General features: G+C 33.1%; 1 protein-coding gene across 4 annotated transcripts in view; it reads left to right on the forward strand.

Annotated features, from left to right (window-relative positions):
• The window catches only part of RAB28 (RAB28, member RAS oncogene family), an 89265-nt gene that overhangs the window by 10634 nt on the left and 62373 nt on the right, over nucleotides 1-16258 (forward strand). For all 4 annotated transcript variants that reach the window (XM_008522525.2, XM_008522518.2, XM_070613225.1 and 1 more), the window contains exon 4: nucleotides 12831-12960. In XM_008522525.2, the coding sequence (XP_008520747.2) occupies nucleotides 12831-12960 (130 nt within the window). The remainder of the gene's footprint in view (nucleotides 1-12830; nucleotides 12961-16258) is intronic.

The raw sequence follows: 16258 nt of genomic DNA on the forward strand, positions 1-16258 counted from the left end.
CACACTCACACACTCTCTCTCTCTCTCTCTCTTCCTAACTTGATTTTTATCTGATATGTGTAGACTAATTTTACATTCGTGCTAATCTTTTAGTCTCATCTTTCCCAAATTGTGTTTGGAATGATTTGGGTCAGGGAACTGGTGTGATTCTAATAGCTTTCATATACTACTTGCATTACTAGATATTATTGTCAGCAGTTGAATAAATGCAGTGATAAATGATATTTTGATATTTATTAGCTGATTTGGTTATAGTGACTACTTTCAGAATATGTAAACAGAATGAAAAACATTGGGAAAATTTAATTCCATTTTAAGTTGTAAGGACAAAAAGCATATTTTTATGTCTATTTTTGTGCTGTGAATTAGTCTACTAAATATTTATAGTTCTACAGATTTAATAGATATCTTAATATAACAGAAAACTAAGTATGACTATGTATGAAGCACATAGTATTTTAACATGATAATGATATTTTTTCAGAAGAAAATCTATGTAGAATAAGAAAAACCCCTTGAGTAATTATATAACAAAAATTCTTTGGCAACATGAGTTTATATAGACATAATTTATAAGTTTTTAAATTAAATTATTATACAAATAGAAAATATGCATGATAGTAATATACTTTAAAAAGTTAATTATTGACATGCCATTTACTTTTGCTTTTTCTTCCACTTTTAATTAGTGTGTATCTTTCATATCGTGAGGCATTGGGGGGATGATATTCATAATCCTCATTGTGTGCTTTACTGGAATTTGATGTTTTAAGTGGGAGAATCATAACTTGGTTATGTGGTACTATGTTACACATAAGAAATAAATCTGGAGAATGTTAAGCACTCTTCTCTATGAAGTTTGATGCTTGACAAATACTATTGCTTTAATTTGGGATGGAAAGGAGATTCTAAATTATTTTCTAAAATATTCAGAGAAGGATAAATGACGCTCATATGGTTCTGAATCAGGTATATAGGCCCTAGAGTTTTGTTTTTCGCATTATTAATATATAGATTTGGCTGTTAGAACTCTTTCTTCTTTGCCTTTTCTTCTATCTTATTCTTTGTCTCCTGGAAAATCTTTTTGCTCATTTCATGTTTTCACTTCTCACCATATGATTTGATATTTTATGCATGTTCATTTTTCTTTTAAAAAGTATGTCTCAGATTTTTGTGTCTAGCTTTTTTGTTGTTTAATTTTTTCTGTTTTAAACCGATTATGTTTAAAGTAGATATTAAGCTAAAGGAAAATTGCTAGACAGAGATTTGTGGGAAGCCACAGTCCTTGTTTACTCACTAGTTGGGAAAATGGGATTTGAAAATAAGCTCTTCTTTGCTCCATTAAAGTGTATCTTCAGGGACACATACTGGATTTAAAAAAAAATTACAGTTAGGCTAGTCAACCTTTTAATGATAATGTCAAATAGAATAGCTTCTGATGGTTTGTAGATATATCTAGTATTAGTGGAAAACAGGAAGATTTTATTTGTCTCAGTGTAAATAATATAAAATTCAATTAATAAATTTTTCTTCTCTGAAAAACTAAGGGAATATAGTGCTCATGAATTGGATTCTCTTAATTTTACCTTCAAGTCATTTGAAAAGTTTTATTTGATGTATGTAAATTTATTAGTTAATATTATAAAAATTATCGTGTATAAAAATTAATATTGATGTAAAATTAAACTAATATAAAATTAACTATTTTAAAAGTATATAGGCAGTCGCATTTAGTACATTCACAATATCGTGTGACCATCCGCTCAAGTCAGGTTTTTACAGTGATGTTTTATGCTATTACATAGCTGCTTAATATCAGCAGGCATTAATGGGGAAATATGTAGAAATTTTAAAATTTCCATCTCTTTTGATGGTACTTGAGTTAAGTAAAATGTCTCTCTTCTCTTCTAATGTACCTCATATCTTGGAAGAAAGAGAATATTATATTCCTTCTTAGAACTTGTCACATACGATTTATATTTTGGAGGTACATGTTGACTTTTTTCTCTTTTTGATGGTGTATTATATTGTTTATACTTCATAATTTCTATGAATGTTGTAAGCATATACCCTGTTTTATTAAACAATAATGTAGTACATTATTTCTGAGAAGTTCATAAGCATTTTTCTGCAAATGTACCAGGAAACTAGGAATTCTAAGATGACGAAATGAGTTGTCATAAATTAGTGATAATTTAATAAATTTTCTCTCCTTTCCAGAGATTCTAAATTAAATGCTATGTGAAATCATAAAGTACATTTACCAGTAGTTTCTTTTGTTAAAATATATATAAGTTTTTATCTAGGCCAGAGAAGCTCTCACTATAATTCACTATCATAAATTGGGAGAGATGTTACTTTTCAAAAACAGTGCTTTCAAAAACATTCTAATAGCAGTTTAATATATTTAATAACATATAATCATATAATTATTCTTCAAAATGGATCTATATGGTTCCTGGAGTTGTTGTAGATGCTATATATTGCCCATCTGATGAATACTTTGGATTTTGGTATACATGCTATGGGATAGAAGTCTTTCAGAAATAATGATACGACAAACTATTTTAAGGACATTAGTTTAATGTATTATTTAGGGTTTTGTTTTAGTTTCTCTAGCTTATGAGTTGTGAAAGAATTATCTTATACCTGGCTATTAAGTGTTTTTTTTTTTTAAAGTGTTTTTTAACATCCAGGAAGAAGCTTATTTGTAGGCTAGGAGTTAACTTAGATTCAAATAAAACTGATTATTTTACCCTCTTCACCTTTCCCTCCAATAGCATTAAACTTTAGCAATGGTGTATTGAATAGTGTTGGTTGAAACAAATTGAATTGACACCCAAGAAAGAATTAGTGAGGTATTTTGACAAGAACTAGTAAGTGCGTCTCAGTTATATTCCTAGATTTTTAAATCAACTTAAAATTTTCTGGGAGTCTTCAGAAAGATGTTATAGGCTATTTTTCCTAGTGGTTACAAGCAAACACACAGAACATAGTGTTTAGTGCCTTGTAACCTGTGGCTAACAGAGGCTAATAACAAACCTCAGAGAAGGACTGGATGTTTCATTTTTGTAGCTCTTTCTGTCCTGGAATCTAAGTGGTTTGCAAACACTGCGCTACTGAGCATAAACTCAATGAAGTGTAGTCATTTGTGAGGTGGAACATAACTACTATTGTGTGCCAGTGCCCCACACAGATGAGCTAGCGTGTTAACCACCAACAAAAGAATTTCGTGCCTGTATGACAGTTGGGGAAAGAGCTCATCTCAAAGCTGTACTGCCTGAGACCTTCTGCTGTCTTTTACTATTAATTTTTTAGTTGACTATTTTAATAACTGATTATATTTACAGAACTCTCTTGCATTAGTGTTCCTTCTTACAGGTTGTACTTATACAGCAAAGTATATGTTGTATGACTATTGTATAATCTGTATGATTTAATTCATTTCTATATATAATTAAAAATGAAAGTAGCTGATTTGTTGTACAAATCAGGGTGAAAAAATACCTGCATTTTTGGAATGGGGAAGCTTTCATTTTGGAGAAGGTTAAATTGTGTAGGTACAGTGCATGTTAAACATTAGAGCTAAATCTATGAAATACCTTACTGTTGGCATACTGTTAAGTGTTGCCATCAGTGTTTGTTCCTTCCAGACTGCTATCAGTTTTTCCTTTGAAAATGGTATCCATTTGATTTACTGACTCATCATGCTTATTAGATATGGTGATAAGTGAAATAGATGAAAACAAAGTACGATATAAAGTAACTTTATGTAATATTTACTAAAGGTCTTGAGGTTTAAAAGAGAAAGAGAAAGGTGATAGTATCTTCTGGGAATTGCAGGGGGAAAAAAGTGAAGTTAAGGCATAGAAAATGTAGGAAATTTTTGTTGAAGAATTTGCGGATATAGAAGGATTTATTAAGCTTACAATCTGATTTCCAAAAGTCATGGCAAAAAGATTTGGGAAGAAGAGGAACAGTTGGAGGGTAAATTGGAAAGAGGAAGCAGAGGGCAGTTGGGGATAAGACATAGGAGAGAGATGAATGGCAGAGAGATGGGTGATAAAAGAGGGTATCAGGAACATGAGACGCAGTGATGGGTTTAGACGGTCACAAGATTGCCAAGAAAATTGTTTCCAACAGTTCCAAGTAGATTCTTCTCAGACCTCAGTTGTTGCCATTATGTGTTGCATTTCTGAGGGAGTTGTACTTTCTTGTGCTAAGAAGATTGTGATAGTTTTCTGGAAGGAGTCGGAAGAGGCCTGGATTGATTGATGTGGTGAGAGACTCAGATCTTGAGGGTGCGTGTATTATAGAGGTGAGTACTTAAGAGGTCTGGCTTTGGTGTGCTGAAGCTGGTGGGTAAAGACCTTGGAGTCAGTGCCTGCTTGTATGAGTTTTGGTGGTTTGTGCCTTGCAGAGAATTGGGCCATTTCGTCGATGTTATCACATTTTTGGCCATAGAGTTGTTAATATTATTTCTTTATTATCCTTTTAATGTCTGTGAGATCAGTAGTGATGACCCCTCATTAATTTATGACTTTTCTCTCATTTTTTTTGTTAACCTGGCTAGAGGTTTACCACTTTTTGGTTTTGTTAATTTTCTTTATTGTTTTCCTCTTTTCATTGATCTCTGCTAGAATTTTTATTATTTTTTCTTCTGCTTAAATTAAGCTTAAATTTCTCTTCTTCCTCAATTTTCTAAAGTAGGAGCTAGATTATTGTTTCTTCTTTTCTAATGTATGCATTCAATGCTCTACATTTTCTCCTAAGCACTATTTTTGCTGTATCCCACAGTTTTGATGGGTTGTATTTTTATTGATTTAAGATATTTTTAAGCTTCTCTTGGAATGTCTCTTTTAACCAGTGTGTTATTGAGAAGTATGTTGTTTAATCTCCAAATATTTTGAGTTTTTCCAGCTATCTTTCTATTATTGATTTCTAGTTTAATTCCATTGTAGTCTGAGAACATGCTTGGTATGATTTCTATTATAAATTTGTTAAAGTATGTTTTATGGTCCAGAATGTAGTCTGTTTTGGTGAATGTTTCATATGAGCTTGAGAAGAGTGTAAATTCTAATGTCTTTGGATAGACCACTCTATAAATGTCAATTAGATGAAACTACCGTTATATAATGGTATGATATATGATACCATTAGATAAATTTCATGTGTATGCCATTATATTTCAATTTCTGTTTAGACTACATCATGTTTACCACCTAAAGACTAATCAACATGCGTCATGTACACATGTGCCCTGTTACTTCCTTTGCCCTCCTCCTTCCCATATTCCCCTCTGGTAACCACCAATCTAATCTTTGTATATATGTGTTTGTTTGCTGTTGTTGTTTTTTCTGTCTTCCACTTATGAGTGAAATTCTATGGTATTTGACTTTCTTCATCTGACTTGTTTCACTTAGCATAATACCCTCAAGATCCATCTATGTTGTCGGAAATGGCAAGATTTCATCTTTTTTATGGCTGAGTAGTATTCCATTGTGTGTATATGCCACATCTTCTTTATCCATTCATCCATTGATGGGCACTTATGTTATTTCCATGTCTTTTCCATTGTGAATAATGCTGCAATGAACATAGGAGTGCAAATAGCTTTTCAACTTATTATTTTCGTGTTCTTTGGGTAAATACCCAGAAGTGGAATAGGTAGATTATATGGTGGTTCTAGTCCTAATTTTTTGAGGACTCTTCATACTGTTTTCCATAGTGACTGCACCAGTTTACATTCCCACCAGCATGTATGAGAGTTCCCTTTTCTACATCCTTTCCAACATTTGTTATTTCTTGTCTTGTTTATTATATAGCCATTCTGATGGGCATGAGGTGATATCTCATTGTAGTTTTTATTTGCATTTCCCTAATAATTAGTGATGTTGAATAGCTTTTCATGTGCCTGTTGGCCATCTGTAGACTTCTTTGGAAAAATGTTCAGATCCTGTCCCCTTCTTTTTTTTTTTTTTTTTAAAGATTTTATTTTTTCCTTTTTCTCCCCAAAGCCCCCCAGTACATAGTTGTATATTCTTCATTGTGGGTCCTTCTAGTTGTGGCATGTGGGACGCCGCCTCAGCGTGGTTTGATGAGCAGTGCCATGTCCGCACCCAGGATTCGAACCAACGAAACACTGGGCCGCCTGCAGCGGAGCGCGCGAACTTAACCACTCGGCCACGGGGCCAGCCCCGTCCTTTCCCCTTCTTTTAATTGGGTGGTTTGTTTTTTGTTGTTGAGTTGCATGAGTTCTTTATGTATTTAGAATATTAACCCCTTATCAGATATATGATTTGCAAATATCTTCTCCCAATTGTTAGGTTGTCTTTTCGTTTTGTTGATGGTTTCCTTTGCTGTGCAGAAGCTTTTTAGTCTGATGTAGTCTCATTTGTTTATTTTTTCTTTTGTTTCCCTTGCCAAATAAGACATAGTATTCAAGAAGATACTGCTAAGACCAGTGTTGAAGAACATACTGCCTATATTTTCTTCTAGGATTTTTATGGTTTCAGGTCTTACATTCAAGTCTTCAATCCCTTTTGAGTTAGTTTTCGTGCATGGTGTAAGATAATGGTTTACTTTTCCTTCTTTTGCATGTGGCCATCCGGTTTTCCCAGCACCATTTATGGAAGAGACTTTCCTTCTCCCTTGTATGTTCTTGGCTCTTTTGTTGAAGATTAGCTGTCTATAGATGTGTGGTTTTATTTCTGGCGTCTCCATACTGTTCCATTGATCTGTGTATCTGTTTTTCCACCAGTATCAGGCTGTTTTGATTATTATAGCTTTGTAGTATATTTTGAAATCAAGAAGTGTAATAACTCCAACTTTGTTCTTTTTTCTCAGGATTGCTTTCGCTATTCCGGGTCTTTTGTTGCTCTATATAAATTTTAGGATTCTTTGTTCTATTTCCATGAAAAGTATTGTTGGGATTTTGGTAGGGATTGCATTGACTCTGTAGATTGCTTTAGGAAGTGTGGACATTTTAACCATGTTAATTCTTCCCATCTATGAGCACAGAATATCTTTGCATTTTCTTTGTGTCATCTTTGATTTCTTTATTTTTTGTAATTTTCATTGTCCAGATCTTGCAATTCTTTGGATAAATTTATTCCTAGGTATTTTATTCTTTTGTTGCGGTTGTAAATAGGATTATATTCTTGATTTCTCTTTCCACTAGTTCATTGTCAGTGTCTAGAAATGCAACTGATTTTCATATATTGATTTTGTACCCTGCAACTTTACTGTATTCATTTATTATTTCTAATAGTTTTGTGAATTCTTTAGGGCTTTCTATGTATAAAATCATATCATCTGCCAATACTGGCAGTTTACTTCTTCCTTTCCAATTTGGATCCCTTTTATTTCTTTTTCTTGCCTGATTGCTCTGGCTAGGACTTCCAATAGTATGTTAAGTAAGAGTGGTGAAAGTGGGCATCCTTCTCTTGTTCCTGTTCTTAGAGTGATAGCTTTCAGTTTTTCACTGATGAGCATCATGTTAGTTGTGGGTTTGTCATATTTGGCCTTTATTATGTTGAGGTACTTTCCTTATATACCCATTTTATTCAGAATTTTTGTTGTAAATGGATGCTGTATCTTGTCGAATGCTTTCTCTGCATTTATTGAGATGATCATAAGATTTTTATTCTTCATTTTGTTGATGAAGTGTATCACCTTGATTGATTTGCAGGTGTTGAACCATCCTTGCATCCCTGGACGAAATCCCACTTGATCATAGTGAATGATCTTTTTAATGTATTGTATTTAATTTATTAGTATTTTGTTGAGGACTTTTACATCTATGTTCATCAGTGATATTGGACTGTAATTTTCTTTTTTTATGTTTCCTTGTCTGTTTTTGGTATCAGGGTAACGTTGGCTTCATAGAATGAGTTGGGAAGTGTCACCTCCTCTTCAGTTTTTTGGAAGAGTTTGAGAAGGATACGTATTAAGTCTTCTTTGAATGGTGGAATTCACCAGGGAAGCCATCTGGTCCTGGACTTATATTTTTTTGGAGATTTTTGATTACTGTTTCAATCTTCTTACTGATGTTTGGTCTATTCAAATTCTCTATGTCTTATTGATTCAGTTTTGGAAGGTTGTATAATTCTAAGAATTTATCCATTTCTTCTAGATTATCCACTTTGTTGGTATAGCTTTTCGTAGTATTCTCTTATAATCCTTTGTATTTCAGTGGTGTGTGCATTGTAATTTCTCCTCTTTCATTTCTGATTTTATTTATTTGAGCCTTTTCTCTTTTTTTCTTGGTGAGTCTAGCTAAAAGTTTCTTAACTTTGTTTATCTTTTCAAAGAACCAGCTCTTAGTTTCCTTGATTTTTTTCTATTTTTTTTTTGTTTCTATTTCATGTATTTCCATTCACATTTTTATTATTTCCTTCCTTCTACCGATTTGGGTTTTGTTTGTTCCTCTTTTTCTAATTCTGTTAGGTGTGGTGTTATATTGTTTATTTGAGGTTTTTCTTGTTTGTTGAGGTAGGCCTCTATTGCTGTAAACTTCTCTCTTAGAACCGCTTTTGCTGCTTCATAAATTTTGGTATGTCGTATTTTCATTTGTCTCCAGGTATTTTTTTATTCTTTGATTTCTTTGTTGACCCAAAGTTGTTCAGTAGGTTTATTGATTTTCTGCTTGCTTGACGTCTCAATTAACGAAAAAGCAGTATCGAAGTCTCCAACTATAATAGTGGGTCTGTGGATTTGGAATTCCTTACAGTTCTATTAGTTTTGGCCTAACATATTTTGATACTGTTTTGTTAGATGTATATACATAAAAGATTGTTATGTTTCTTGGAGAATTGACCTCTTTATCATTATGCCAATCTTTACATCCAATAATTTTCCTTATTCTGAAGTTTGCTTTTTCAGAAATTGATGTAGCTACTCCAGCTTTCTTTTCATTAGTTGTTAGCATGGTATTTCTCTATCCCTTTACTTTTAACCTGTCCTTATATTAAAGCAAGTTTCCTGAAAGCAATATATAGTTGAGTCTTGGTTTTTCATCCACTCTAACAATCTGTCTTTTAATTGGTATATTTGGACCATTCACTTTAAAGTGATTATTGATAAAGTTGGGTTAATATCTTTCATGTTTGTTTTGTATTCCTTGTGCTTGTTCTTTGTTTTACCCTCTCTCTTTCTATCTTTTCTGGTTTTATGTGAGCCTTTTATCTCCTCTCTTGGCCTATGAATTATTTAAAAAAAATCTTTTTTAGCAGTTGCCCTAGAGTTTGCAATATATATTTTTGACAAACTCCATTTTCATATGATACTATTTTGGTCCATGTTTAGTTCAGATACTTCATAGAAGAGTATTCTCAATTCATCCCTCCCATACCTTATGATATCACTGTTATTCACTTCGCTTATCCGTATGCTATAATCACTCAATATAATGTTACTGTTATTACTTTAAACAGTTATATTTTAGATCAGTTAAGAATGAGGAAAATAAATGATTTTATTTTACTTTTATTGTTCCTTCTCTGATACTTTTCCCTTTTTTTGGTAGAACTGAGTTTTTGACCCATATCATTTCCTTCTCCCTGAAGAACCTCTTTTAGCATTTCTTCCATGGCAGGTCTGCTGGCTATGAATTCCCTCAGTGATTGTTTCTTCTTTTTTAATGTGTGTGTGTGTGTGTGTGTGTGTGTGTATGCACATATATATATATATTTTATTTTATTGAGGTAAATTGGTTTATAACATTATATAAATTTTAGTTGTATATCATTATATTTTGACTTCTGTATAGACTATATCGTGTTCACCACCAAAAGTCTGGCTGCCGTCTGTCACTGTACAAATATCACGCTTTACCCCTTTCACCCTCCCTCCACCCTGTGTCTCCTCTGGTAACCACCTCAGTTTTTTTTTAATTTGAGAAAGTTCTTATTTCTCCCTCACTTATGAATGATAATTTTACATACAGAAGTCTGTATTGGTCCTTTTCTTTCTTTTAACACTTTACTATTTCACTTCCTTCTTTTCTTACTTACATGGTTTCTGATGAGAAATTCTCTGTAATTTTTATTCTTGTTCCTCTATAGATAAAATATTCTCTCTCTCTCCCCACCTCCACTTGCCCACCAGAAAATCTTCTTTTAAGATTTTCTCTTTGTGTTTTGTTTTATGCAGCTTGAATATATGATGTGCCTAGGTATAGATGTTTTGGTATTTATCCTACTTAGTGTTTTTGGAGATTCCTGGATCTGTGGTTTCGTGTCTTTAATTAACTTTGACTATTTTTTGGCCAGTATTTCTTCAAATATTTCTTAAGCTCCATTCTGTCTTCTCCTTCTGATATTCCAGTTACACGTATGGTATACCATTCTGAATTGTCCTGTAGTTCTTTGATGTTCTGTTTTATTCATTCTTTTTTCTCTTTACATTTTAATTTTGGAAGTTTCTATTACATGATCTTTAATGTCACTAATTCTTTCCTAGGCTGTGTCCAGTTTACTGATGAGCCCATCAATGGCATTCTTTATGTCTGTTACAGTGTTTTTGATATCTAGCCTTTTTTTTTATTGTTCTTTAGAGTTTCCATCTTTTTGCATACATTACTTGCCTGTTCTTGGATCTTGTCTACCTTTTCCATTAGAGCTTTTAAAATATTAATCATAGTTATTTTAAATTCCTGGTCTGGTCGTTCCAAAAGTCTGTGTCATATTTGATTCTGGTTCTGATGCTTGCTTTTTCTCTTCAAACTGCCTTTTACTGTGCCTTCTAATTTTTTTAAAAGCTAGATATGATGTATTGAGTAATATAAATTGAGGTAAATAAGCCTTTAGTGTGAGGTTTTATGCTAATTTGGTCTGTGTTTAACAGTTTGTTGAAGCTCTAAGTGCCAGAGACATCAAATTCCTCTAGTGTCCTTGTTTTTTTCCTCCCCCTTTTGTTGGGGGAATCCCAAAGAGCTCTTCCTTAGCTGAAGTTTGTGTTTTGCAGCTCTTTTGTGTGTAATCAACTACTGTTTTACTGGGACTGGTTGGTGTTGTGGTAAAGTATGGGGGAGGGAAAGCATTCTATACTCTCATGATTAAGTCTTAGACTTTTAGTGGACCTTTGCCCTGGCCTGTGACTTTCACAGATGTTTCTTAGCTCTTCCGACTTAGGTGAGACAGGATGGCTAGAAAGGGCCGGGGTTGGGAATTGCTCTTCCCTCGTGAGGAATAAGACTCTGATTAAGCTTTTTTCTTGGAGAGTATGCCTTTTTTATGGGTAATGTTCAGGGCATATTTTAGAATGATTGCTTTCTCCCTCCCTGTGCCAGAGCCACCGGGGGATTTTTCTTGACTCTTCACCATGAGGATCTGGAGGCAAAACCTGTGAAAGTGTGATGGTACCTCTAAGACTGTGTCCCCAGGAGTTTCTCATTCTCAAGCTAGACCCCATTTACCCTCTAGCAGTTTGTCAAAATTACCATTAAAATGTTCTACCATTTACTGGCTCTAGTGGTTTCTGCTCCTGGTAAGCAGATTTTTACTGTGACTCTGGATTCACCTGTCTCTCCAGATTTTAGGATGGCAATTTGCCCTGCAAACTCAGCTCTCTGCTGTGTCCAAGAAATGTCATTGCTTTTGGTTTGTTCAGCTTTTTTCTTATCATAAGGATAGATGTGATGACTTCCAAGCTCTTTACATGTCAGAGCTGAAACTGAAAGTCCTAGAACTTCTTTTGTATTTTAATGTCTTCGATTTTTCTCATTTTCCCTTCTCAGATTTTCGTGACATTGGTGTAGTTGAAAACTGATACAAAATTTTAATGTTAGGTACGTAATAGGTGCAAAAAAGTAGTCAACATTTATGGTTATAACCTAAGAAGAAGGAGACATAAATGCTATTAGGGTCCAGACTTATACTGTATGCAGAGCTTTGTATTAAATGTTTGACCACAATCTGGATGAGAATCAAGAATGTGGCACTTTTATTTTTGTGTATGTACATACTTATTCTCCTTCCCACACAAAATAATGGGATATATTAAACGGAATATGATATATAAGAGGCAGGAAGCAGTCCCTCTGTTATATTTGGCTTTGTTCAGGCTCTTATTACAGTATCATGTCCAGTTTTACATTGCTCATTTTAAAGAGGATGTCAAAAAACTATATGTAGTGTGTCCTGGGAAGAACCAACAACTATGATTAAAGGGATAGAAAATAGGTCCTTTGAGGCAAGTTTTAGGAATTGAGTTTGTTTATTCTGGAAAGGAGATGGTAAAGAGTTACTTAACTATCTTCAAGTACATGAATGGTTATTATAAGGATGATACTGTCATGTTGTTCTCCAAATGCACAGAGGACCCAAAGAGGAAATAGACTTATTTCATTTAAAGAAAATTGTGTTAAACGCTGAAATTGACTATCAAGGGATGTCATGGAATCTCTGTTTTTGAAAATATTTAAAAAGAGCAGCAGCAGATGGTTATTTATTGAAAGGCTTAAATGTTTGACGTCATGAAAGTGACAGGCAGGATTGTAGACCTTGCAGCTTTTTCCACCTCTGTGATATGATTTTCTTATATTTATTGTAACTTACTAAGCATATCCCAGATATCTTATTGGGAAGCCTCTTACAATTTGGTAAAATTATTCTTGAGCTTGCATTGCATCTTTTGTTGGATTTATCTTGAATGGAAACATTTCAGTGTTATCTGTCTGCTAGTAACTAAATTGAAGTCAGTTTTATAGAAAACAGTCTACATTTGTATTTTTATACTCTACTAGGCATATCTGAAGTATCACCTGAGTGTTCAGTGTTAATATTTTTTTCAAGTACTAAATTACAAATATTCTGTAACTTTTGTGACAGGGAATCCTCTTGGTATATGATATTACAAATTACCAAAGCTTTGAGAATTTAGAAGACTGGTATTCTGTGGTGAAGAAAGTGAATGAGGAGTCAGAAACTCAGCCGCTGATTGCCTTGGTGGGCAATAAAAGTAAGTTATTAATGCTTATTTATGTATAGTAAAGTTTATTTGCCTATCTTGTAGTTTTTATTCCTAAAAAAATTTCATGTTTGGCAACATAAATAGGTATAGCTTTCCTGGAGTGAGCAAATTGCTAAAGGAGAAAATTCCTAAAGATGAGTACACATCTTTTCAATAACAGTTTTGATTCTCAATCTATCATAACTGCTCTCCTGCTTTGGCCAATTCCTGTTAAGGTAAGTTCTGTTTGGACAGTGTGTGTTTTGGCTTCCTGTGGTCTAAGGAAGCAGCGTGGACTATTAAGAACAGCAACACAGCTGCAGATTTTATGATATTTCACTGCAGCTTCAGTTCTGCCCCAGAGATTTTGAGAGATACATTTCATTAAATGATCCTCTGTTCTAGGGAAGAAAGTAGTGTCTGCGTGGAATTTTGTGTGCATTGTTTCTTGCACCCATCTCTCAGAAAGTTCCTTTTATGAATTTTTGAGGTTTGTCCTGAAATATAGATAATTTTTTTTTTGAGAAAGAGTGTATTAATTTAGGGGAGGAGTAGTGCTTGGTAAAAATGATGGATAAGTAATTTTTGATATTTGTCTCTTGGGCTATGATTACAGCATATAAAAATTATGAGACTGAATTCAGTACAGGACTGTTATTTGGTTCATAGTCCTGCAATGCAGTTACCTGGGAAAAGAGACATTAATAAGGATTTTAAAATGTTTAAAATACTATTATATGATCTAATCTTTTACAACTTATTTGAGGTCAGAAAAAGAGAAAATAAATTCAGATTATACCATGGAGGATTTAAGTCAGGAACTGTTTCCTGGCTGTAAGCGTTCTTAAATCAATACCCAAGTATACTACCAAGAGAATTATCTTCTCCAATGGTCTTTAAAAATATAGTGTATTTTTGTTAGTAATTGTTTAGGAAATAGTACTTCCTAAAGGACCAAACCAAGATTTATTCATTATGTGGTTTTGCACACTTAGATGAACATTTAATAATTCTAAGCCTTACTTTAAAACCATTGCAAAACAGGTGTGAATATCATTTCTCTGAAGAGTTCATCATACAAATTTTATAATACATTCTAGAAAACAGTATTACATATAAGAAATGGATGGCTTAGGTAAAAGGCACAGTTTTTTTTAAGCTTTAGTTAAATTTTGCTCATCTGTTTTATAAATAATTCTGATTGAGTGAATCAGCTGCTTTTCAATTCATTGAAATCCCCCTTTACAAATCATAAGTTTTGATGAGCTTAGGTTCTATTTCTGAGTGCAACTTTTCATTTTAGGGGATCATTTCTTAGTCAGTTGTCATGTTAGCAAAGCATTGGCTTATATTATGGTTAAATTTGTGCTTGAAATTGGAGATTTCCCATTACCTTTTGGGAAATTATAGAGTAGGGAAGAGATAGGGGGTTGGAATTTGATTTCATTTCTTTGAGGTTATAATCTAACTACCATCTGGAGTAATGGTGTACTGGTGCATAATTATATACATTATGTTATGTATTTATGCTGTCCTGTGAGGCAACCACCATTGGTCACTGTCAAAGACAGGATATCAGACTAGATGGGCTATTGGACTGTGCTGGTGATGCTATTCCTAGGTTTTAAAAACAAACATTTATGTAAGTTGTATGAATTTATGCAAAAAATTATTGCAATGTTGTGTTTGAGATTTAATAGCATAAAAGTCTGGAATATTTTTGCTTATTGCTTAGCTCTAACCCTTTTCTTGTATATATAATACTGTATTTTAGAATATGTAGTAGAGTATATAGTCATACAGAATGTTATAAATGTAAAATGAAGAGATTATAGATGAACATTTTCGTGGTTATTATTTACTGCATAATCTGTCACTGACTTGATTTCATATGATCATGTAATGGAAGATCTTATAATTTCTGTTTCCAAGTTGATGTTACATTAGCATAGTAGTATGTATTCATTTCCTTTTTTGGGGATATAATTGTAATAAAAAGCAACGACTTTACATACTGGTTAAAGGCAAAGAAAAAGAAACGTGATGGGAAGACATTTGAAACTTAATTATTATTTTCATTATCTACAGAGTCATCTTCTGCCTAAATGTGCTTTTGAAAATTCATCGTTGTATCCTATTCTTTGCAGCTTGAATAGAAAGTATATGTTGAAAAGAAATATGTATAGGCTGTGAAAACATTGGCAGCAGTAGCCAACTTTTAGCCAAAGATTAGCATAAGGATAGGATAGAGAGATAATTTCCATACAAAGAGAGAGAGAGTGTATGTGTGAATTTGTTCTATAGTAAGTGCTTGTAATTAGTAAGTTATAAACTCATTTGCTTTTTATTAAAATATAGCAAACTCTCAGAAATTTGGACTAATGATTGAGGATAGTCTTTGGTGAGGATGAATTATGGCTTTAGTTTTGTAAAAAATTGAGTTTTATTATGTTTAAATATAAAGAGTAATTAGAATAGGTTAATGAAATAGCCAGTAGAGGAAGGGACTTGCTTTAATGAAATAAACAGAATTGGTAATTAGTAAATTAATTATTTCAGTATATAATACTTAAAACAAATTATTTTATTCTATATTCTATTCTGAAAAGCTCTAAGACACTAGTTAGTGTTCTTTCTTTGTACCATTTAAGATTTTAAATGAAGTATTAAGCCATAGTTAAGATCGTATGGCTTTGAATTTACAAAGATGTTGCTTTCAAGCCCACTTTCTTCACTTAACGGCAGTGTGACTTTAGACAATTTACTTTATGTCATTAAGCCTCAATTTCCTCATCTGGAAATAGGGATAATAGTTTCTGTTTAATAAAGTTGGTTTAAAGATTAAATGAGATATTTCATAAAAAGCTCTTTGCATGTGGTCTTATACACTGTAAATGCTCAATAACTATTAATTATTGTTATTATTAATCATAATAGCCTTTTAAAAGCACTGACTATAGCTTCAATTCAAATGATCACAAATTACAGATTAGAAGAGCTGAGATAGTTATTTTACAAAAGTGGCCTGGAGGAAATGGTTCCTAGAGAATTCCTTTGTCACCATCTTATTCCTTGTTTCGTGTTTTTGTTTTTTTCCATATTGTTAGTTCTCATACCATGTGTTGGGTAGGACAGTTCATTCAGCAGACATTCTTGAGTGCTAGTTGTCTGTGTTTTCAGCTAGCCATTGTTAGTTTGCACAAAGGTTGAGCCGAAGAGAGTGCTTAAGGAGTGACTGGGAGCTGCTAACCTAGGTCTTAATTTTATTCTTTTTCTCTGTCTTCACGTTTTCTGAAAATTTGACTGC

The sequence above is a fragment of the Equus przewalskii genome, chromosome 3 (assembly GCF_037783145.1).
Source record: "Equus przewalskii isolate Varuska chromosome 3, EquPr2, whole genome shotgun sequence".
NCBI lineage: Eukaryota > Metazoa > Chordata > Mammalia > Perissodactyla > Equidae > Equus > Equus przewalskii.